The 25,529-nt window shown below is 44.1% G+C and overlaps 1 protein-coding gene across 2 annotated transcripts in view; it reads right to left on the bottom strand.

The window, feature by feature from the left end:
- Nucleotides 1–23,603, bottom strand: part of Jazf1 (JAZF zinc finger 1) — a 300,528-nt gene extending 276,925 nt beyond the window's left edge. Inside the window, exon 1 of one of the 2 annotated variants that reach the window (XM_032906471.1) lies at nucleotides 23,428–23,603. In XM_032906471.1, coding sequence (XP_032762362.1) covers nucleotides 23,428–23,542 — 115 coding nt within the window. In that variant the 5' untranslated portion in view covers nucleotides 23,543–23,603. Of the gene's footprint in view, nucleotides 1–22,833; nucleotides 22,878–23,427 lie in introns of those variants that run through there. The other variant, XM_032906473.1, reaches the window with a different exon arrangement.
- Nucleotides 23,604–25,529: the final 1,926 nt, after the last annotated feature.

The following is a 25,529-nucleotide window of genomic DNA, read 5'->3' as shown; positions in this document are numbered from 1 at the left end:
AGTCGGAGAAACATATGTGAACGAAGCAAGTAAATGAAAATATACAGAACAGAGAAGCACTCAGTAGAAGCAAATCTTACCAAGGACTTAAGCTGGCAAGTGTTGCAGGCTGTGTAGGAGGGCAGGTTTCCCAGTTCAGCAGAGGTCATGGGAGAAAGGCTCTCTGCAGATCAGAGGGTGAAAGATGTGCTGTTCGTGAGGAAATCACATGAGTTACCTGGGAAGACTGGCAGGTTGCTGGGGAAACTCCAGACTATCCTCACAGCTTTTCTCTAAATCTAAAACTACTTTGACAACCAAGAAATCCACACAGATGGAGCAAAAACAAAGTCGTGGACTTGGTTGGCAGTCTAGAGGATGAAGATAAATGGGGCTGCAGCTCCAGGATCCATGAGGTGAGGTGCATTGTGGGAGGACAGCATTGGGGTCAGCTTGTTTTGGAGTGTGTATAGTGCTAAGTAGAGCACCTGGCATGACCAACACTTTCCAAAGACTCCTGCTGCTGCTCTGGAGGACAAGCTTGGGCAGTGGGGAAACTGAGAGGCATGAGACCAGGTAACACTGGATGATGGTGGCTCCAGAGTCCCAGTAACCTTACAAATGGCAGTAAGAATGGGTAAAGGGCTAGGAAGATGACTCAGTGACTCAAGTCAAATGCTTGTTGTGCAAGAGAGGGCCTCCATTAGCATCCCCAAAAGCCACGTAGAATCCATGTAGTAGGCACCTGTAATCCCAGCACTTCACTGATGAGATGGGAGGCAAAACCAGGGGAATCCCTGAAGCTTACTGATCAGTTGGCCTGACATCTACAGCAGCAAACAACAAGAGACCCTATATAAAAGTGGAAGGCAAGGGCTAACAGTTGAGGCTATCCTCAACCTAGAGATGGTACACACACACACACACACACACACACACACACACACACACACACACAGAGAGAGAGAGACAGACACACAAATGGGGAGAGAGAGAGACAACACGAGAGAGTATTTTTTTTTTTTTCAGAATAAAAAAGAATCAGATGAGCCTACTGGACTTCAATCTCCTAAGCATCCAGAAAGCCTGCCATGTTAAAAAAAAAAAATCTGCAATTTTCTAAGGCACCACCTAAGGCCTAAGCAACCTTTAAAACCAAAATCTTGATATTCCTTCTAAATAAAATAAAATTGAGAAATAAAGTGTATAGAATTTAAAGGATCTGTTAAGTTAGATTTTGATACCTTAAAAATAGCTACTTTATGAGTTCAGTTTTGCTCAAAATAGCAAGAAGCACAAGGAGACATGATGATGGTTGCTGGTGCCCCTCATGTAGTAGAGTGGCTTGCAGGGAGGAGGGTAGCAAAGACAACTGCTCTGTAGAGACACCACCAGATCCATAGCACATCCGCGGTATTAAAACTTTTTGGGAAGAGAGAAATAGGAAAACCATTTAAACCTTTTTTTTTTTTTTATGTATGTGGGGTCTAGCTAAAACAATGGTTGAGAAGTGATGATTTGCATAAATAGTTCTTGCACGACCTAACACAAAGCCCCAGGCCCCTTTCCATCCAGGCAAATTTCCTTTCATATCACTGTTTAACGTGTTATGTTCCCTGGCTTTCTGCCTCTGCTTTCTTTTTAGTTTACTCCTGTTAAACATAGGCCCCAGGAGATCTTTGTTTGTGGCCATAATCCCAGTCTTTCCAGGAAAGCCTGGGACTCGGTGGGTGAGGCTGGGTATGAAAGAGGCTGCTGGGTCACATGTTCTCAAAGGCTCCTCCACTGCACCGCTCTGAGACGCTCTACAGCACCCGCTACTTATGAAGCACATTTGAAAGCAAGCTGTCCCAGGAGGCCATTCCGTGCATACCAAGAGCATTTCATCAGGAGGGTTCCTTGCTTTCAGCCCCTATCCTGAGGGCCAGCTGTGTTTTAGTTAGACTTCGTCTATGTGTTTGGCCAGGCTGATATGCCTAAGCCTCATACTGGCATCAGGTGACAATGACAAGATTGTAGGCTTTCTAAACATTACCAGCTAGACAGGAACCAATTCACCTTCTGCTTCCAGGAGGCTATGAGTTACTTGGGAGTCATTCATTTCGGTTGGTGAAAAGCTCATTTAACATCTCTGTACACCAACTACAGGAGCACAGCACAGGGATCTGCAGGAGCACAGCATGCAGATCTGGGAGAAAGTAGAGCCCACATCAGGGAACAGCTCTGGATCTCAAAGTTTAGGTTTAAGCTCTGGTTGCCTTCTACTGATTGAAAATGGACAAGTGATTTAAGCACACTACTGTACTGTTCCAACTCTTTGCAGATGGGGGAATGACCCATGTACCCCATGGGTGAACTGACTCAGAACACAGAACTATGCTGCGTGCCCTGCAGGCATTTAACAAAAGATCAGTACTATTTGGTTTTTACACACTGTTTTGTACTTGAAAATCCTCTAATCTAAGGAAAATCAATCCTAAAGCTCCATGAAGAATGACATTGCTAAAACTCTATAGAGCCCCAAGAACAGTTCTGTGTTTAAAAAGCCAACAAAGTAAGTATCCTTAAATACATATTTCATCTCCAAAGAAATGGAGGCTCCAGGATGGAGAACTCTAGGGTAACCTGCTGACCCTCTCATGCACCTTCTCTTATAGAGAAATACATACTATGTCTGTTAATGGACTGCATGCAGGTCCCAGAATGAGAAGTCACAAGTGACAGTGACATCCAGAAACTATGAGAAAGCATTGCACCTAAACGGATCAGCTCACAGTACAGATCAGAAAGTCTGAGAGTGGCATCCCTTGATAGAGGGTTTCACGTCCTTTCTCTGAGTCTCCAGGGAACGTGCCTATCTTCCTGACAGCATTTGCTGCTGTTGTCTGGTTCCAAAGCCAGTCTTAGAAATAGGTTATACTTTCACTTTTTTTCACAACTAAATAGAATCCACCCCCCCCGTGTGTGTGTGTGTGTGTGTGTGTGTGTGTGTGTGTGTGCGTGTGTGTGTGTACATGTGTGTGTTTGCGTTTTTGTTTTCCATTCATCAGTTGGAGAATATTTAGGAAGAAAAATGAAATCATGGAAATTGCAGGTCAAGGGGTGGAACTAGAGATAATATACTGAGTGAGGCAAGCAGAACCAGAGAGAACAGAGCATTCTCTCCTGTTTGCAGATCCTAGCCACAAATCTTTAGATGTGTCACCTGGAGTAAATGCAGGATCTAGGAAAGAAAAAGGATGCAGGATAAGGGGAAACTGGGGGCTGGGGGATTGGAAAAGCAGGGTCTTTATCTGGGGAAGGGGGAGAGAGGGAGACACTAACGACAGGGGTGGGGGAAGAAAGACAAAGAATACTAAGAATGACTCCAAAAGCCATAAACATTTTTATGTTTATTTAAAATGCATATATAAAGCACATGTACACCTATACATACACAAACAACTTAAAAGAAGTTGTGCCACTTGAGGTGATAATATTTCCCAGAGAGCCACAGCATATCTAACAAAACCCCAATTCCAGTCATAAGAAATCTCTCTTCCAGTTGTTGGCAGAGGGATCCAAGTTTCCCAAACAATATGGGCTACCGCCATCACTCTTGGTTGCCTCCCTGAACTTAAAGGTAAAACAATCACAATCACAGTTCAGACACCGGAACCAGAAGTTATCAAGTTGGGGCTGACATAAATACCTTCTCCCTGAGGACTGGCTCTCAACGTACAGTACTGGAAGGTGTTGTGGAAGAGGCCAAGAAGAAGAGCAATTGGCAGTCCTACCCAACTGCTCCTGTGGATCACAGCAAAGGCTGGGCCAGCAGGATACCTACAATGGTGTGATAGTGGCACTTCTAGTCTGGGGGTAATCAACAGCTGACCAACTAGACTTACTGCCCACTCAATAGAAGGGGTTTATGTCTGCCACTATAAAGCCAGCCAACTGCCTGTGACAGGAGAGGCTACAGAACTGAGGGGGCCTAACGCTTCCACTTCCCAAAATCACTGTAATGTCTAAATGCATTCTAACATCTATCCTTATATTCATAAACAAGTATGGATGCAAGTGCACCTTATGTATATCCACATAAGTGTAGCTCCCTCTCCTAATCAAAGAAGTTCCTTTTAGCAACAGATGGAGACTACAACAGAGATCCACAACTAGTCAAAATGCAGAGAGTAAGTGACCATGAGGTAACCAACCCAAACTCAAACATTGCCAATGCTACACCTATACCTAGGACTCAGGAAATTGATGGAAGAGAGAGAGGGTAGAAATATGGTAAGAGCCAGAGAGCCAGGAGGCCTTCTGTGAAACAATGTCTCCTACATATGACAGGGAAGCTGCATCCATGAACTCTCAACAATATGATTGCCTGAACAAGATCAGCAGAGTGGCAGTACCAGGCCACACGTCAATATGGACAGGAGAAATCCTATACAGTTCCATCCTCAGAGCTATAAGGGGTTCATATCTGCTGAGAGAGGAGAATCGGTCTTCTCTGGGGACAAGCTCCCACATACGTTGTCCAATCCCAGTGGTCAGCCCTGGACACATGTAAATATGAGCAAAGCTAAATGGATTCACTCATGAGGGTGTGTGTGTGTACATAATAAATAATAAAATAATAAGTGAAGAAAAGATCATGAATTTGGCGACACAGGAACTGAGGGTAAAGGGAGTTCAGAGTAAAAGAGATACAGTCTTCACATATGTAGTCCTCAAAGAAGTTATTAAACACAAATAAGCAGTTTATGCCTATTTTTTCCTCCCTTCTTGTCTGCCCTACGATGGCACAGGGGAGACTCTGGAGTTAAGCAACCTGGTTCTTTAGCTTTAGTGTCTTGACCCATAAAATGCAGATAATAATAGGAAGTCTCATGAAAACATTTTGTAAGAATCTAGTAAGGTACTAGGCTAAGTTGTGCTGTGTTGTGCAGTGCAGTGCAGGGGTGTGCAGGGGTGTGCAGTGGTGTGCAGTGGTGTGCTGTGGTGAGCTGTGGTGAGCTGTTGTTTGCTGTGCTGCACAGTGCTGGGCTGGGCTATGGTGTGCTGGGCTGCACAGTGCTGTGGTGTGCTGTGCTGTGGTGTGCAATAGTCATTGGCACATATGAAGTTCAATCAATCATTCCTGGTATTAACTATTACCGTACTACTCATGCACTCCCACACTCCTTTAAACTACTAGACCATCGCTAGCTATTCAACAAATGTAAAGCTCGCTAAAGCTTTGTTCTGTTAGTACAAAGAACTTGTTAGCAGTCTACCAGAAGTCCACCTCCCTCCCTCCCCATGAGCAATAGAAGCATGAGGCCCAGAGCCCTCATAGTTCATGGAGCCCTGTGATTAAGTCTTCACTAGTGGACTAGTGTCTGGCCATACACATCATAAAATGTGCTCCTCTCCACTATTTCTTCACCCTTCAGGTAAGCACGAAGGTTCAGGAAAAGAACACAGGAAACCCAGTCTTTATCTTTGAGGGGAGAAATCAAACAGTCTGGGTAAGCAGAGAAAGAAGATGGATGGAACCCAAAGGTCTGAATGACCACAAGGAACCCAGCAGCTTGCTCTAGACCCCTATATGAAAGAAAAATAAACTTCCTGAACCCTTAATCCATACAAGGTTGGGTTTATTTGCTATAGTTAGCTGAAAAGATAAACCTTTTATGCAAAGTGGACCACTTTCTGCAAACTATGACTTAACTGAAAACGTCCAGTGCCTCTAAACATGCTCCATGGTAAGCTGGCTCCTAGCCGCAGCACAAGAAGACAGACTGACAATAGCAGCTCAGAGAAAGGAGAGGGAATCCCCTTTAACTATTCCTGTCGTAGTTCTTAACGATCATTTCCACACTTCTTTCTTTCCAACCCTCCGTGTCCCCTCTCCTTTCACTTTTCCTTCCTTGACAGGATCATCTCTATCTCAGACTGGTCTTAAACTTGCTATGTACCTAAGACTGGTCTTGAATTCTTGACTCTCTTGCCTGTGCCTCCCTAGTGCTAGGACAGTAGTATGTGTGAGCCACCATGCTCAACCTTTCTCCACATCTTTCAATCCTTCCAATAAAACAGCCAAGTGGGAGATGTATAAAGTGGTCTAACCAGATGGAAAATAGAAAAACAACTCAAAGCTTCTAAATTAGTGTGGCTTCAAAGTGTTTATTTCAAGCAAAATTTGAAAGTGAAAAAAGAGGCTAGATCACTGTTTTCAGATGTCATCTTGGGTTTGGAGCCATCTTGGTAGATACTGTAAAAGTGAAGACAGTGCAGTTGGTATCTGTTTATGTTATAAACTTAGTATCACTGCAGAGAGGGGACACAATGGTAAGATGTGGCACCATGGGCCATGTCTCAGAAGGCTCATCTTCTAGTCAGAAGAAACAACAATTACTGTAATAATAAAAATTTAAATGGTTATGTGTTGTCTGCTCTAACCAATAACAATGAAGGCTTCATCAGTTAACACTCACTGAATTTAACATAAGCTCGACACTGCCATTTGACCCTCACAACCACTCTATCTGGTAGTTATCATGTTCCTCCTGCGCATGTGAAAATGACGCACTATCTAGCTACCCAAGATCATGTTAACACCCCTGGGCACTTGACACCAATGGCAGTTTCCTCAGCACATGAAGGTGCAAAGTACAGAGGAAATGGAGAACAGAGACTTCCAATTTGCAGAACCTCATCCCCTGGTACTGGCTTAGCCTGGGGAAAGCAAAGGAACAGCACGTCCAGCCGAGTGGTGTATGGCCTTCACTAAGCTCTCAGTGGCGGGCGGGTGCTACTGGAAGTCTCCACATCGCGGCCCTGCAGGCCACTCCAGGATTAGGAATAAAACATAGGAAAACCCAACTGAAAATCTTCAGATCCTTAAAGGGCCTAGGATGGAAAAGGGGCCATCCCTAACTAGAGATGTAGACTCCCTTATTTTCTATGACCAACTGAAAGCCATGCAAATTCTTTCTCCTACATAAGTTTCAAGTCCCATGTCTAAAATGTTTATTCGTGTCTCCCTGGGATTTACAGAGTGTGACTCTGAAGGTCCCTGGAACACTGAAGGGACAGCTACATCCACTTCAGGAGAATACTTGCCTCTGCACTAATATCCACATGCCTTTTGTCTCTTCCACTTCTGATAAAGGAGCTCAGTAACCAGCCATACTCTTCTTCCTTCACGCAGAAATACAGGTCTCTGACCTACCAACTCTGCGACTGGTCATATGACTTGATTTGGCCAACAGAATGCTGCAGGCATGACAAGAACAAAGTCTTTAAACATCTACCATCTGCCTTGGCTCTTGAGTTCTGGCATCCACAATGAGCAAAGTAAAGCGTTGGTAGCAGTTGCCACTTCAACTAGGTACCAGAATGCACCCACCTGAGCAGACTTAAGCAGCAGGTCTCAACCTGTGGATCAACCCTTTGTCAGCCTTCAATCTCCAAAATATATATATATATATATATATATTACAATTCATAACAGTAGCAAAAGCAGTTATGAAGTAGCAATGAAGCAATTTGATGGTTGTGATTATAAACACGCAGAAGTATATATTAAAGGGTCACAGCATTCGGAAGGTTGAGAAGTGCTGCTCTAGATCAGCCTAAAGCTGAGCATCTTCCTTGATCAGCCAAAGCTCAGTCCCTGCACGCCATATACATATGTGCTGAAGGTCGGAGGCTCTGCTTCCCCTGGGCACAGCATTCCTCCCAAAGGCCTCACATCAAGAACTGGGCGCTTGCTAACATGCTGTTCAGAGGGCTGGGAGCCTGTGAAGAGACCTAGGAGAACTAAGAGAGGGTCACTGTGCCATACTCTTGAAGGGGATATTGAGACACCAGGTTCTCCGTCTTTTTGCTTCTGGTTGCCATGGGGAGAAACAGGTCCCCTCCACCCTGTTCTCCCACCATGAAGGTCTACACCACCACAGGCCCAGTGGAATAAGGCCAAGTCTCAGATATTGTAAGGCAAAATACAGACTTTTCCTTTTATAAGTTGATTTAGTTCACAAACTTGCCACAAGAACAGAAGCAACTACCATGGTCACTGAGCCTTGGGATAGATTATAATTAGCAAAACTGCAATGTGTCACAGGATGTTCCATATTAACTAAAAGACTAGATTGCAGCTACAAATACATACACCTAATATTATAATTTTTAATTTTTATCTTGAATTGCACTTATGTGTGTATATCCTGTCACCAAACGGCTACTTCTCAATTATGTGAACAAAGATACAGACAAGTAAAACCAGAGCAGAATCATACGTTCTTGGTGAACTGAACTGATGGCCTATCTTGGCAGAAAAATATCTATGCTACATCTCTAAAGATGCAAAATTGGAGAAAGAAAAGGTAGTCACTCTTTTGTGACAAAGTTACATTAAATATCCCCTTCCAATTGGGAAAAAGCCAAGCTATGAGGCAACAGTATCTTCAGGCTTAGGGTTTACCACAGCCCTGTGGAAATCAACCAATGTGTCAGTCAAACTTCTTTTATTTTCTGTTTCTCACCCCTCGCCCTTGTAATGAGCCAGTAAAATCTATTTAAGATTTCACAAAACTGCTGAAGAGAAATGTTGAAGGAATGTATAGATCCTCAGAGTTTGGAAGCAAGCATCATTAGATAGATAGATGGATGGATAGATGGATAGATGGATGGATGGATAGATGGATGGATAGATAGATAGATAGATAGATAGATAGATAGATAGATAGATAGATAGATCATATATATCTACACACATACACACACACATGTGTGTGTGTATGTATGTATGTATGTATCTTTCTCACCCTTGTTTTTAAAACAAAATGCCAAATAAACTTCATCAGTCAAATGAATTAGTCAACATTTTTATTTATAGTTTAAAAAAGAAACAGGATCCTTTGAAAAAAGTATGCAAGCTACATTTAAGGAGACTGGAGTGCCAATTGTATTTTTCTAAGGTCCTCCATGGCTTTCAATTTAGTAATAGCCTATGAGCTGCCCAGTGTTACACAGAAGCCCATAGGCTAACCGAAATGAAGCCACAGCCTCGGTTAGGGGCAGACTTACTTCCGTCCATGAGTCCACATGTGCAGGTGCAGACTACCTTCTTTCCTTTACCTGCCGTCCCAACCTGTCCGTTTGTGACCAAATGGCTTCTTGGTGTTGCAGGTCTACTCACACCAACTACTCCATGGAGGCCCCTCAGAGATTGCTTCCTCCAAACACAGCACCCTAGACCCTCACTTCAAACAGACCTCCCAGCCCCTGCCTCCTCACCTTCGTTTTTCCCACCTTCCAACTGTTCAACATTACTTCACTATACTCTTTCACCACTTTCTCCACAAGCCCAAGGACGTTAGTATATATCTCACTCCTCTAACCTCAAATCCTACAATGCCTGCACAGTTGGCACTCATCAAATACTAATAAAGATTTGGGAATTTAGACATTGCAACATGGAAAATGGAAAAGGACCTAATACTTATTAAGTCAACTTTTTTTTTTTTTTTGATCTTTCAAACTAGACACAACAGTGAAGGACTAAGGGGGAATGTGGGAAATCCTTTCTTACTCAGCTACTACTAGGCCACACAGCCTGGACTAGCTGCCTGACTGTGAGAGCCCAGGTCATTCTTAAATGGAGGAAACTACTGGCATACATCATACAGGACTGAAAATAATTTCAGTAGGAAATGATGAAAAGCAGTTTCTGCACCATGTGTGCAGCTTGCTTATCACTGAGTGTCTGACACTGCCTGTCCAGGGGACATCCTGGGGAGCTCCCAGCATCTGAGAATGTAACATTTCCGAGACTTATTGAAGAGGTGCTCAGTGCTTTAGGGAAGACATGGCATCTTGTTCACTTCAGAGTTTGCTCTTGAAGTCTTTACAAAAGCCCCACAAATCCTTTTACAACAAATAATACACACATTCTTTTCCAGTTTTGAAGGGCTGAAGGAGAAAAACTGTACTGTTTATATATAGTTTGCTAAAGCTCTCTAGAACCTTGAATGCATGATCTTAGGGCTAATCATCTGACCTAATAGCTCAAAAAATTAAAACTACATAGACACAACCAACTTGAGGTTGACACACTTTAAAACCTCTACAATTTGTGTAGGGAAGTTTTAACATCCCATGAATTCTTGGACCACTCAGTATGGCTGACACAAACAGGATCTCTAAATAAAAATGACCAACCTCCACCATAAGCACATAAGGTCACTGGATGACTGTTCCCTTCACTGTACTGTAGAGACAGGAGATGGAAGTGTGAGGAGTGTATGAGCTGGAAGGAAGGCGGACAGTCTGGATAAACATATTCACATTAGAGACAGTTCCTAGTTGGCAGGCCCTTCGTGTGCATACTTTTATTTAATCTTCATAGTAAGAAGTAAGTCTTATTTCCACCTTTATGAGACAGATGTTGGGATCTCAGGGAAACACACAGCTTTACAAAGGTCACGCGCCACTTTGGAATGTAAGAAGAGCCATCCATAGTCCAGTTCCAACCCAGTCCCCGCAGAGGAAATGACCAACAAACACCTACAGGCTAACACACCTAATCTATGTGCTGCCACAGGATACCCCGAGGTTTCCATGGGTTCTTACCCCTTTTTGGAGAAGCAGAAAAGGGGATACTGAGAGCTTCTATTACTTGACAAAGGAAGGAAGGCAAGACTCCCCACATATAGATTCACAGGTCTCCCAAAGAACTTCTCTCAGAAGACTTGAACACTAGATAGAGAAGTCAAACTATGTAAAGCATTCCCAGTGGAAATCCGGTCTTTGTCAAGTACATCTTGGTATGGACGAGCCTTCTACTGACTGAGAACATCAAGATGCCTACTTGGTGCAGTCAGAGCACTTGGGTCTCATAAGATGCAGGCACATAGACCTGTGGTCCTGGTGCTCAGGAGGCTGAAGCAGGAGGAGCACTTGCATCATCTTAGATGCCACAGCACAATGTGGGAGGAAGAGCAAGTGGCTTATAGAACTCCATAAAGTAGGCTGTCAAGAACACATCATCTTAGAGGCCACAGCACAGTGTGGGAGGAAGGGCAAGTGGCTTATAGAACTCCATAAAGTAGGCTGTCAAGTCAAGCAGTGGCTCGTGGTGATACCAGCCTTGCTTCCCCGAGCGCTCCCCTGGCAGGTGCCCGGGGCTAGATATTGCTCTGTGCTCTGGTTCCCTCTTGCATCAAACAGGAATATTGCCGCACAGTGTATACTGAAAACTCCCAGAAGGCACTTCATAAACACTAGTTAAAGGATGTCGGAGCTGCTCAAGTTTAAGGATTTGATTTCAGAGATGGTAGGATCAGGATTCAAAATCCAGTTTTCTACTTCAGCTCAAGTTCCTTTCGCCCATCCCCCCAGTCTTCTTTATACCAAATAGCCTAGCAAGAAAATGAGGGAGGGAAGAGATGTACCAAATGTTGTAGGCGAGGCTAAAATAATCCCAGTCAACTCCATACTACTCCAAACTAGCCCAAGTTTTTATTTTAAAATGTAAAAATAAAATTAATTTCCCTTTCATTCCCCTAACCCGTTTTATAGTTATTTTTCATATTCCCTAAATATAAACTGTCCTGTACCAATTTGGTATTTGTGTATATGCCATATAAATTCAAACCCATACCATACGCATACACCTGAGGCTAGTTTTAAAGATGCTACCCACAGTCCAAAGGCACTTTGTAAATCATTCTTCTCATAGCCAGAGTGCTTCTGGGTTTCCTCATTCTGTTTCTGAAAATATTTCTGGAAGAAGAGAACAGGAAGATGACAAGACCCTGTCCTCTAGGCAGGAGCTGAGTTTTGGAGAGGAGAAAGAAACAGAGCAAACAGAAGGGAAACGCTCATATGACCGACAGAGGCAGGCACTACAAGATACACAGGATGACTGACTATAATTATCTTTGTAAGATGAAGAGGCTTTCTGCACTGAAAGAATTTCTACTATAATCTTACAACGCAAAGATACCTTAGTTCATATCTCACTAGATATGGCATTTAACTAGTATAACATATTAAGCTCCAATTTGGAAGGCAGTTCTTACATGATAGGCAGAATGTCTGCCTCAGGGAGGGCTGGGAAGGTAATTAGATAGCACAGTTTCCCAGGACAAGGTGAGTCCCTAATTGAAAACCTAGGGACTCAGGTTTTGTGTAGCCTGCTATTTTAGACCTCCTTTGTGGAAAAATATTATAATATTATACATGTAAAATTCTTATGAAATTGATTGTTCAGATCAAGAAATGAGAAGAAAACACAAAATTTTATAAACTGGTCATACCAAGCATTACAAAGTCAAAATTCCCCCAAAAGAATCTGTATGTATATTAACAGCCGGACATATTGCTAATCTCTGCTTAGAGCTGTGCATGCTCATGAATTTTCATGACAATAATTTGCATTAAAATCACTTTCTGTAGGTGGAAAGATAAACCAGCCTTCCCTCAAGCATAGGTGATCAAATTCAATTTGCAATTATTAATATTTCAAAAGAATTACTTTCAGCCTCATATATCTTTGTTGGAAATGTCATATCAAGTCTTACAATTGTTGTCAAATTTGCAAATGCCTCTCTTTCACAGACAAGTATAAAATCTGAAGACATCTCCAGTTTGTATGCATGGACTAACACCACACATTCTTTTACTAGTGGCACTTTGCTGTCACATTTTTCGTTGTTGTGTACATTCATGCCAAATAAACCAGGGCACTTAATCACCAAGAATCCTTAAGAGTGCATTTATAATTGCTTCTTCGCATCACCGAGTATGTTCCTAATAGAGAGGAATGTCTGTCCTGCCTGAACCGAGGTTAAGAAAGAACCTCCATCTAAAAGTTTACATATCTACTGACCGACTTCTGGCTCCATACTTCAAACCATTCCTCACGGCAGATACTACAGTTCACATGGATGCTTCAATGCCACCTCTGACCCAAGCCTTTGTGAAAGGACCCTAGGTGAGCTGGGCAGTGAGCAGAGTACCTAGAGAGCATTTCTTACTAGAGGATGGGCAGGGAAATGAATGGAAGAGGTTATACCATGAACTGTATCAACACCTCTCACCAAAGCCAAACTAAAGGCCTCCCCAAGCTCACCTTCTTACTTACGTCCCAAAACCACTCTCATCTCCAACATCACTGAACCTATGGAGAAATGTCACAAGTTGTGTGCAGAAAAATACTGTGAGATTTGTCTAAATCTTTTTCAAACTGTACAAATTCTAATCCTGTATGTGGCTATACTCACTTTTGGGGCTCTCAGAGTTTCAAGAGGTGTTGGATAGACTTGAGAACATATTCAAAATTAGCACACAAACACATACACACAGCAAATGTGGTGTTCAAAGGGGAGGCCTTTGACTCAGTGTAACAATAGTTATGTCTCTATGAGTGACCCCTATAAAATTTATCTTATCTGTATATATCTGGTCTCTTCAAATATATTTTACCTCATCAGAGGTAAGAAATAGTAAACAACATGTGGGGTAATTCTTGTAATCATGGGCCTCAGCCATTGGTGTTAGAGAGAGAAAAGGAAGGAGAAAGTTAGAGAATGAAAGCACATGTGTCTAGACACACATACAAGCATATGTGCATAGAGGTGTATGGAATCACAGTCACATATGCATATAGGAGGTATGATGAGTATATACATACTGCTTACATGTGTTATAAACCGGATATAATAATCAGTCTTCCCTTATCTGGAGTTTTGCTTCCCATGCAACCTTCAGTCAACAGCAGTTTTAAGATATCAAAAGAAAATTATAAAAAGAAAGTATCCATAATTTCTAAATAGAATGACATTCCAAATCATGCGATAAAATCTTTTGCTGTGCGACTGTCTTACCTGGGGCCTGAACCAGCCCTGTCTCTAGTGAGCACACTCAGTGTGTACAACGCACCCACCAGTCTCAGGGATTAGCTAAACTGTCCAGGTACCCGTTTATTATTTACTAGCAGTCCCGAAGTCAGAGAGTAGAGATGTTAGCAGTTCAGATGTGCCAAGAAAAGGCTATACAGTGGTACCTTTAAGTGGAAGTTCAAATTCTCAGCTGAATAAAAAACTGTGTTCAGTTTGCGAAGAAACTATAAAAGGGCAAAGGAATGTGTACTCGTTTTCCTCTGATACTTCACTTCAAACTGCAAACGCCAACAATCACGGTATGTATAATCCTAGGTGCCTGGTTAAAGTGAAAAAAGTTGTAGGTAAAAACCATGAACAAAAAGATGTGTTCTGACCAACAGCAATACATAGAAAACTAGTATACATATATATATACAACTACATAGTTATATATTACCCACAGATATCATGCATAGATAACAGTATATATGGAGGTACTGCTTCTCTGGTTGTATGAATATATAACCTCTCTATTATGTCTTTGAATATATCTTCTACAGACCAAGTGCAATATATATGCCATGTATACACTGTATGTATAATACATATATGCGTATATATACAAGTATATATAGTGTTTCCCATTGATCCCCACATATATGGTCTACCTTAGAAAAGTCACTGTGGCAGACTGGCAAACAATAAACAGTTTTTTCCTTAGGGCAGTGGCTCTCAACCTTCCTAATGCTGGGACCCTTTAATAGAGATTGTCTTGCTGTGGTGACCCCCCCAACCATAAAATTATTTTCCTTGAGACTTCATAACTGTAATTTTGCTACTGTTATGAATTGTAATGTAAATATCTGTGTTTTCCAATGGTCCTGTGAAAGGGTCATTAGACTTCCAACTGGTCACAACCCACAGGTTGAGAACCACTGCCTTCAGGGGTCAGTGGGTGAACCAGACAAAGAAGAGTACTCCATCAGAAGCCTGTCAACATTTTTTTTTTTTTGATGCTAGGCAGAAGATGTACATTTAGTGACCCAAGACAGTACACTTGTCTCCTGCCAAAAGATTTTATCTTTAATGTAAGCATCCATTATCTGGCCCCTGCTTGCAGCTGGTCTTTCTAAAAATAGCAAAAATGACTGCAGCATTCTAGTCATTTTCTAGTACTTTCTTTAAGGAGAAAATTTTATTTTATATATGCACGTGTCTGCAGGGTGTGTGTGTGTGTGTGTGTGTGTGTGTGTGTGTGTGTGTGTGTCTGTCTGTCTGTCTGTCTGAATGTCTGACTGTGGTGTGTGTATGTGTCTGTGGTGTCTGCATGTGTGTATGTGTGTGGTTTATGTGTGCATGTGTGTATGTATGTGTGTGTGGTGTACGTATGCATGCATATGATGAGAGTGTGTCTGCAGTGTATGTATGTGTGTGGTGCGTGTATGTATGTGTTCATGTGTGTATCTGTGAAATGTGTGAGTGTGCATGTATGTGTGCATGGTATTTGAATGAAGGCAAATGCATGCCTTGGCAGCACTCAGAGCTCAGAGGAGGGCCGTCAGTTCTCTCCTTCTATTCTGTGGGTTCTGCACATTGAACTCAGATCCTAGGTTTATGTAGCAAGGATTTTAACTCACCAAGTCATTTCATTGGCACCAAGAAAATGTAATTTTCTTCCGACTCTGATTTAGACTGTAAAATGAAAGGCATTTTGAAAGCCATACATATGCAGTCCTGATTTCCAGACTCCAGAATACATGTTTGAGGGTTAGCACTTTACCTGAGGTGTGAGCAGACCTACTGTCTATCAGATGATCATGAAATAATTGAATACATGGAACTCAGAAAGAACGTCTTTGACAACTAGCATAGTCACAGTCACACCATCAAACTCTGCAGGTAGAGGCGAGGATCAAGGTGGTGAGTCAGAAAGGTAGAGAGCAAAGACTGGAAAGGAGGATCTTTTCTCAAGGGTTTAGGAGCAATGCCTCCTGCCTCTGATACTGGTCGAAACAATGTCTGGTTCCCAGACAATCCCTGGAACGCCTCTCTGAGTGTCACCAACCTGCTTCAGCCTTGAGGCTTCCTCCCTGTCATCAATGGTAAGAATCAAATTCTTTGAAAACAGCTGTCAGCTTGTATTTCTAGAACTGTCTACATGGGTGGTGTCTATAGATACAGGAACCCTAAAGAAAACCATCTTCTACAAACTATGGAGACTTCTGTCCACCAATTAGTTGTAAGCAGATACTTCAGTTACATGTCAGAACCATGTACACTAAAAGGAAGCAAGTAGATACTTCAGTTACATGTCAGAACCATGTACACTAAAAGGAAGCAAGCAGATAATGGTGAAATTCACTAAGCACCATCTCAGTAGGGATGTTTCACACAGGTTGATCTGACTACGTGCGAAATGAACAGGCCGAGAAAATCCTGAAGCCTGGTTTGTTATGCACTTAGGTTTGGGGACTCTTAGAGCAGACAGAGTTGTGTGCCTGTGTGAAGGTGCACGTCTAACTCTCAGCTCTGCCCAAAGCCTTCCTGGGAAGGCATGGAGTAACATGGATCTTGCTGCCAAGCCACAGGGTACAGAGAAAGCTGGAGGGCAGCAGCAAGCCTTTCATTTATTAATACCTCATTCAGCCATCCCTTCTCCCTACAGGAAAGCTCCTTAGGGAAGGTGCCCACAGGTCCCAGGCACAGTGCCTCCTCCTAGTGCTGGTCTTTTCAGACATGTTGAGGCCAAGGGAAAAGCCATGTTCTTAGCTGCTGGCCTGACACCACTTTCCTGGTCCATAGTGGCTAAGGCCTTTGCCAGGACCTGAAGTACTTCTGGCCACACAGAAGTAAATGTAGCCAAAGGCTGCAACACAGAGTAGAGGACACAGAGGCTACTTCCCAGCCTCAATCTCTACCTCATGTCTAGAAGACTCACACCATCACGGAAGTAACCAAACAGCACTGTGTGCAGGTGGACACAACTCTACTGTTAACCTCTATACAGACTTCCCTGTGAGACATACAAACATAGCTATTTAACAAACACACAAATGGAATAGATTTAATGATGTAGATAATTTAATACTGTAGATGAATCTTTTACTTATATAATCTCATTTAGTCCTCATAAACACTTCACAAGGCAGATGCTATTGTTATCTTTATTTATAGAAGACACAGTATATATAAGTGGCCTGTTTACAGTCAGGTGACAAGCTGCAGGGGTGTATGATCAATCTCAAGCTTATGCTGCTTCCAGTTCAGTTATATTCTAGGGAAACAGACCAGTTAGTTGTCCATTGGAAGGGACACAGGAAGAGTACAACCAAACTTTTCAGACCCCACTTTGCATATCTATCCAGAATGAAAATCATAGCTCAGACTTAGCAGCTATGAAACCACAGTGAAGCTATACCTTAGTGCTTCATTTCACTTAACTGTGAAGTAGGCTGGTGTGTGACCTTCTACTCCACTAGAATGCTCCTTTGATACCGCAAGAATTTACGGCATTAATTAAATTTTGGTGCAGGAACTAAATAGTTGACAAGATGCAACTTTTGGGGGAAAGGATTTAAGGGATGGCAGTCTAAGGAGCCATTACTGTCGTGGTGAAGGAGGCATGGTACCAGGAGGATAAGGTGGCTGGTCACATCAGCAAACAAGAGGCAGACTGGAAAGAGCAGTGGACGGTAAGACTTCAAGGCCACTCTTGGTGACCCACCTTCTTCAGCAAGACTCCACCTCCTCAAGGTTCTACAGCCTTGTCAGGATTATAGTTATAGGAAGATTTCACATTCAAACCATAACATTTCAGTCTGCCCCATTCCCCACAGAATCGTGGTCATCACAAAATGAAAAATGCATATTCCAACAGTGAGTGGGGGTGAAGCTCAGGAGTAAAGTACTCGGACATGAGGTTCTGGTTCAGTTCCCAGCAAACAGACAAATGACAGTGCGCTGTAAATGACGAACAGCACTGAGCAGTGGGGAGAGGCTGGAGAGACGGCTCAGCAGTTACAGCACACGCTGCCTTTCCAGAAGACCCAGCACTCACGTCAGATGTCACTGTCACTCATGACACTACTCTCTCCTTCTGCGACCTGGGACCCTGCAAACACGTGGTATTCACTCACAGACAGGCAGACAGACAGACAGACACACATATTATTAAAAATAAACCTAAAAAGAAATCCCAACACTGTTCCAAATCCCGAAGTCTCTTCTGAGACTAGAGACAATTATCTTAACTCTAAGCTCATGATATCAAATGCAGGTTACAGACTTCCAACACACAACGGCATAAGTATTTCTATTCCAAAAGGGAGGAAGTAGGGCACAGTAAGGAAAGATTGCAAGACTAGAAGCTAACAGGAAAAACACAAAGCCCTGCAGCTCCCATTTGGCATTTGACACTCATGATAGAATCATCTGGATTCCAAGAGCCATGGTAGCCCTGGCCAGCTTCGCCACCTGAATCTTTCCTCAGTGATACACCATGGTCCTGAAAGGTTTAGCACTCTGGAGTCTTCACTGCAACTGAGGCTTCACTCTCCCAGCTTCATGCAGTGGCCTCTCAGGCCTCATTACAGGGAGGCCAACTCTGCCTGGCGCTAGCAGCTCTCTAGAATCTTGGCAAAAGCCTGTATGACAGCCTCCTCCCCAAACCCCTTACTCTTACATCTCTCAAGCCTTTAAAAGCAGTCATTTGGCCAAGCTCTGTCATCTTGAGATATAGCCTGGCCCCTCTGGGCCAAAGCTAGAGAGGCTCTGTGTCTGCTGGTTGCTGACTCTGCAGAACCATTTTCCTAGACGGCGGTTTTCAGCAGGGATGCCCTTCGGCAGCACTCAGCTCAGGCTCTCTCCCGTCTAATAGACCTGACTGTCAGGAGATGGAGCCTTCAACCTGCCCTTCGCTTCAGGAAACTTGAGTTTTCTTTAGCTCCTCCTGCTCTGTTTTGTTGCTCTTTTTAACTGTAACTCCAGAAGGAGGGCAGTGAGCAGTAACCATACCACAGCCTAAATGCTGCCCTACCTGGACATTTCCTCTGCCAAGCAAATGAGACCATCACTTCTGAATTCAGCCTAAGTTCTCAAGATAGATTCCTTACCAGAATATAACGCCAGCAGTGTTCCTGTTCCTGAGTTAGGCCTCTACTCTCCACATTTCTCTCAGCATTTTCATCTTCCAAATGGAATGGCCCACTAAGCTCTATTTATGGTGTAGTTGGGTGTCACTAGGCTGAAGTTCCAGTCTTCCACAAGACTCCCACAAGCCAGTTCCAAAGGCTTCTATAATTTATTACAGCAACTGCCCCACTTCTCAGTATTAATTTTTTTATCAAAGTTACTTCTTTTATTGTTGTCATAAAATACTTGGAAAAAGAACTTACAAGAACATTTATTTTGGCTCAAGGAATGAAGAACAGTCTGGCACGGCAGCGAAAAGTGTGAGGTAGCCGGTCACACTGTATCACCAATCAATAGGCAGACCACAGACAGGAAGTGGGGCAGGGCTCAAGGACCTTCTATTCCCCAAAGGCCTACTTCCTCCTGCCAGCTTCCACCTCTTAAAAGTTACATGGTTTTCTATGACTAACTGTACTTCATTTGGGGACCAAATATTCTAGCCCATGAGCCTATGGGAGACCTTTCTCATTCAAACCATAACATTTATTGGGTCATCTCGATAAGCAAGTCTACATTATTGATAGGAATTATCCTCATGGTTTTTTTTCAGAGGCTCTGACTTTATTAATTAGATACCTTTATATCTCTACTCTATGAAATGAAGTACCTGTGAATTAGAGGAAAACAGGTAAAAATGTCAAGTCTAGAGATATTCTAGGTCTAGAGATGCCTGTCCTGGCTAGGGAAAGCCACTTCCTGTGACTAAGACTCCAACCCCATAAATGGAAACCTGCATCAGTGACAGCTAAGGTGACAGCTCTTGCCATGGAGGGGAAGTTAGCTCTCTTAGTTCATGAGGGATGTTAGTTCATCACCATTATAAGAACAAAATTGGGTCAGATTCCCAAGTCTCTCTTCCGAAGGCATGGTCCCATCTTGGGCCATGTCTGTTCTCCCTGCCTGGCCCTCCCTGCTCTCACTGATGTCACCTCTCTTAAGACTGTGACTCTGTGTTAGCTTCTAGGGCCTATCCTGACCAATTTATTTAAAATTCTAACATTCATTACTTCAAATCCACTGTATTTTATTCTAACTTTTCTTCTGTATCACTAACTAACTTCTAACATATTCTATCATTTGTTAAATTGTTATTTATCTTTCTTCACTAGCATCTAAGATACCCCAAACTCAGGTGGTTTTGTTTTCCTTCACCAAAAGGCAACAAATATTTAGAACTGTCCCTGGCAAAAAGCAAGTGCTATGCTATCACATAAATAAATCCAAAGAGCAGGTGTGATTTCACACACGGACCCAAAGATGAAACCAGCTAATGGTTCCACAGTTGCTTTATGAGTCCCAAAGCTAAAAGATTTCGCAGCAGTGACACAAGCATTCATTCATGAGTCTAAGGCATGACCTTCCTGCTAAATTTAGTGTTCTCTGTATTTCCAAGCCTCCTTGTTACCAGTTTAACCTGGGTGCATTTATGATTGTCACACCAAGAGTGTTTCTACAAGCTCGAGCATCCACTCACCATGAGAAGCTTCTCTGGTCTCCAGGAAGCAGCACCAGGCCTCTGTGTGGATAGCGGAGCAGAGAGAGTAGCACTTCACAGTTACCCAGCTGTGGGTGTTTTAAGGCCATGTAAGTGAGTGGGGAGGAGAAGGCTTAGGCTCAGGATACTTGGGTTGTTCACTGAGAAGGGACCTAGCCCTACTACCAGACAAACAGACATGAAAGGGGAAAAAGCAAAGAGCAAATGAGAAGAACATGTGTCTTAAAGGAGCATCTTTAAGGAGGAGAAACACTGCCTAAGACAGAGACGAATGGAAGCAGATTTATTTTGTCTTTGAAGCCACAGTTCCTTGATCCTTACCAGAAATGGAAAGAGGTTAAAAACAAGAGCTGTGGCTGGAACTGCATGGGAAAACTGGTGTTTTGAAGGTGAAGCTATCAGATCAATAATCAGAATCACCATACACATGAAAATGCAGCTACATAGACATATACATGTCTATGTATGTGTATATATGTCACACACACACACATATATGAAAGACTGCCATTCACAACTTAGCGTAGGTAATCTGAATGATAATAGTAATAATGAAAACTACAGGCTTTGAAAAGTCTGTCAATGCTTTTGACTAATGATTAAATGGTAACAATTCAAAAACAGTCATATCTCTAACCCTCGTGGTTATATATGGCACTAAGTAAGTAAGACCCTTGAATAAAAGTAAAATAACATATACATCTTGGGTCTCTTCATGAATCTTTAATGGGTCCACTAGCTGATCAAGATGTTAAATCAGTGAAGCCACCATTTACTAAAAACCAAAAAACTCACTATCTCATGTATATAGCTTATGTCGTGTGCACAGCAATCACAATAAATGATAATATGTAGAGCTTCCATGAGTACGTTTGTATTTTCACTCCTGTCTCTTCGTCCTATGTACATGTGCACAGTACCAGTCAATCAAAATGTTATACTGTATGAGCTCGAATCCCATCTCTCTCTGCATGGCCAGTTGCCCTTTGAAGGCCTGTTCTCATCTGAGGTGCACGGCAGTTCCAGCGAGCCTCTTCAACGTCTGGATCCAAGCATCTGCTCATTCTAATATCTATTTTTCAGAAACTTTGCTGCAACGACTATGTCCCAAGTATAATAACCGTTAGCCTTGCCAAAGCAATGTAAACTTATTTCTTCAATACTCTCACCATTAAAGAAAATCATTAGACCTTGGGGAGTGAGATATCATCACTTAAAAGATTAGTTTTAGAAAATTCATAAACCCTTGACCCTCTTAAAAGATAACTGAACAGCACTGGGATGACTTTTGCCAACTCAAAAAAAAAAAAAAAAAAAAAGAGGCTTATGATTTACCAATGCTAGTCTAAATCGTCTGATTCCAAGTTAATTCAAAAGGAAAAAACTGTTTAATTCATGCTAGAACTAAATTATCTTTTTAACCAGCTAGTAGTTCAAGTAGGAAAGCAACCGGAGTACAATTATTACTCATTCAACTTGCATAAATTATTGTTTATCCTGATATAACTGACGAAACGGATGGAATTTGTGATAACAGTTTCCTGTTATCCTCTCCATTTAGTTTAAGGAGTAAGGGGAGTCCAGTGATGAACTAGGAAGACTGGTCTTGAAACTTTACCACTACAGTTTAAGCCATGATGAGAAATTGACTTTATACCTGGAGCACTTTTAGTTATGACCACTTAGTTATGATATGAATCAGCAACTTTGCTACTGTATTAAACCTCGTGTAAGACCACCAAAACTTGAGAGCATAGGTCCTTTGCCTGGCTTTTATCAGAAGAGATGGGGGAAACTACTAAGGAGATACTTTGAAACTTTGAAGATTTTCAAAGCCTGGCAATTACTCATCAGATTTCTGTTTTCAATGGCATTTTGCAGACAATTTTCATGATTAGCTCCCATTCTGGATGGCCCATCAAATCCTGCTCTAAACAGGTACTTAACGCTTATTAAGCGCCCACTGTGTGCAAGGAGAAAGCATCCTACAAAGCAAAGGGGCATAAGGCTCTGCCTCATTTTATTCGTACATAAATGCACAGCAGTCGTGATTTACTCTCTCAACTTTGCAGAAACGTGAGCTGCATCCACATGGCCGAATCCATGGCATTCATCTGGTCTTCTTGAAGCAATTCACAGGTAGCCTCATCCAGGCAACCCGCGGCCCTTTTCACCTTCCAAACCCACCGGGCCACTCAAGGGAGTGGCCACACCTTCTGCAGGTGGCTGGGTCTTGAGAGCCAGAAGCACCAGACCCATCTCCCTCCGCAGGGGCAGGGATGAGAGTGCAAACGTGGTGCAAGGACTTACGTGAGGCGCAGGACTTAGAAGGTCTCTGAGTCCCCGGGGACACAACCCGCCCCGCGGGACGCCCCTCCCCCGCGTCCCCGCGCCCGCGCGCGCAGGCCCGCGGGGACCGGCGCACCTCCGGCCTAGCCGCAACGCCGGCGCCGCGACACGCCCGCCGCCGCCCGCGGGCTCCCCTTCGCTGCCCGGGCCTCGGGGCGCTCGGGCTAGGGGATGGGCGCGGCCCGCAGCCGCTAGAACCGCAGCCGCCGCGCCAGGCCGGGCCCGCGCCCGCGCCGCTCAGAGCACGCAGAGCCCCGCGCCTGCCGCCGCGGCCCCTCCCGCCGCGCCACACCCAGCAACCGGCGCTGACAGGACGCAGGCGGGGAGGAAGCGGAATGGCTGCCGCGGCGGCGCCTCCCCGGCTCCCGCCAGCCTGACAGCTCGGGCCGGGCGGAAGCGGCGTGCGGCACCCGCCCCGCGGCCCGCGCCTGCCCTCACCCTGCGGCCGGCCATCCCCGCGCCCCGCGGCCCTCCACGCCCGCACCTTATCGGGCGCCCGGCCCGCGCCACCCCGGGGCTCGCCCGCCGCCCGACCCCCGCCCACCCGGGCCTCACCGATGTGGTTGTCCTCGATGTGCTCGATGAGGTCGGCCAGCGTGGGGAAGTGGAGTCCGCAGCCCCCGAAGCGGCAGGTGTTGGAGAAGAAGGAGGCGGCGGCGATGCCTGTCATGGTGCTACATCGAGAGCCCCCCGGAGTCGGCTCTGCGAGCGCCGCGCGCGGAGGCGGAGGGAGGGGCCGGGGAGGGGGCAGGCGCGGGGAGGGCAGCGCGAGCCCGGGACGGAGGAGAGGGGGCGCGAGGTGGAGCGCAGCGCCGAGCCTCCGGGAGGCAGCGGGAGGCGGCGGGAGCTCGGGGAGGGGGCGGGGAGGACTCGGCGGCTGGGAGGAGGGAGCAGGCGCGCGCCTGCAGCTGTGCGGGCCCCAACCTCCGCGACCCAGGCCTCACCTGGCAGCTCCCGCCTCCAACTTTACGTCCCTGGGCCTGCCCTTCGCCGTGTGAGGTGCTAGCAGTCCGCTCGGAGCCTCCCTTGGTTATGTGCACTACATTCTTAATAGATACACATCTATTAATTACACATGGTTTCCCCCAGATGAGCACTCTGGGAGTTACCCGGCCCTCTCGGGGACATTTGTTTGCACTTGGCCACCTGTCTAGGTGTGACAATGGCATTCACTAGGGACCCAGGAAAGGTAATTGTGTGCACCTTGTTCTTTAAACTTTCCTATTTAAAAAAAAAATTTTTTTTTTTAAATTCCTTATTCTCTGGAGGTTAGTAGTAACTAATTGATTTTAATGAAGCTTTCCCCCTAGGCCAGAAGAAAAATCTTAGCTTTATTTAAATTTCAAAATAGAGTGCTTGGTTGTCAAGTGCATTTGACTATGTTTTACATATGTATCACGTTTGTTCTCCCTGATTCTTCTGAGAAAACCAAAAATCTCAATTTCTTTACCCCAAATTAGTGCACCTCATGCACCCCTTGCTGTGTGTGACTCAGGTCTGGCAGTGCTGCTGCACAGAAGAAAAGGCAAGCACAGTAGTTTGGAAACGAAGTCCAAGCATACTCGATTTTTACTTAAAAATGAAGATTTCACCAGTCAATTAGGATTATAGCATCCTGTGAGCATTTAAGCCATAAATTTGACCAATTAACCTCTTAAGAATCAATTATCTTCTGGTCCCCAACCCCAGTTGCAGTTACATTTTACCTACAAGGTGTATATTTTCTTCCAGGTGTTCAAGGAGCCCAGGAAGATGTGCATGATTTGAGGGTGCAATTTTTTTTTTTAAAAACAAAAATCACTCATGCATTCTGAATTTAGCATTTTTCTTTAGAACAATTCCACTTACCTTTTGGTGCATATACCTAGAAAAATAGCAATCCTGTCTTTTTTAAACTATATATACCACTTGTGTTATTTCTAATATTAAGATTGTTAGGTCACTTCGTGTAAATTTAAATACAGACATATGTAGTATTTCTGTCACCGAGAAAAATTTCACAATCTCCCAGTCACAAAGACTGAGGCTGAGTTCTCCCACCCATTGACATTTTTGTCTGGTCTGTCGCTTCTTCGAGCCTCCAGGGTGACAAATTTGCCAAAGGGAGAGCTGAGTTGAGTGGGGCTGGGGCAGCAGGTCATGAAAGTTCAGTTTGGTGCCAGGAATAATTTCCTGGGACCAAGTGAGGATGGGGGAAGGGCACCCAAGGATTTGATAATGAGCCAGGGACCTGCTTGGCTGGAAACTGGGACCAGACAGGGGTCTAAAGAGCAGAAGTTAGAATTCTACATCTTGAATTAGAATGTTGGCAACTGTGCGGTGTGCTCAGCTGCCCCGCCAGGGAGGAAGGCCTTTAGCTGAGAGCAGGCAGAATATCTGGCAGATAGACATTGCACCCAGTGACATGGAAATGCAATGGGGAAACTCCAGCCAAGAATGATGCCAGAACAGCCTCCTTAGAGATATGAGGCACCCCAGCTCTGCAGCAGCTGGGAGAGTGCCCTGAGACTGGAAGTGACAGCTCTGTTCTCTGGAGGAATGACTTTCTATGTGGAATTATCTCCTGCAAGGCCAGAAGGGTGTAAGGGAAAGAAGGAAGGAAGGGGGCTGGGCGTTGTTAGTGCATACCTCTTGGCTACCTTCAGCCCCTCCCCCTA

The sequence above is a fragment of the Rattus rattus genome, chromosome 6, assembly GCF_011064425.1.
Source record: "Rattus rattus isolate New Zealand chromosome 6, Rrattus_CSIRO_v1, whole genome shotgun sequence".
NCBI classification, from domain to species: Eukaryota; Metazoa; Chordata; class Mammalia; order Rodentia; family Muridae; genus Rattus; species Rattus rattus.
Note: the sequence above shows the minus strand (reverse complement) of the source record. Positions and strands in the feature narration are given on the sequence as shown.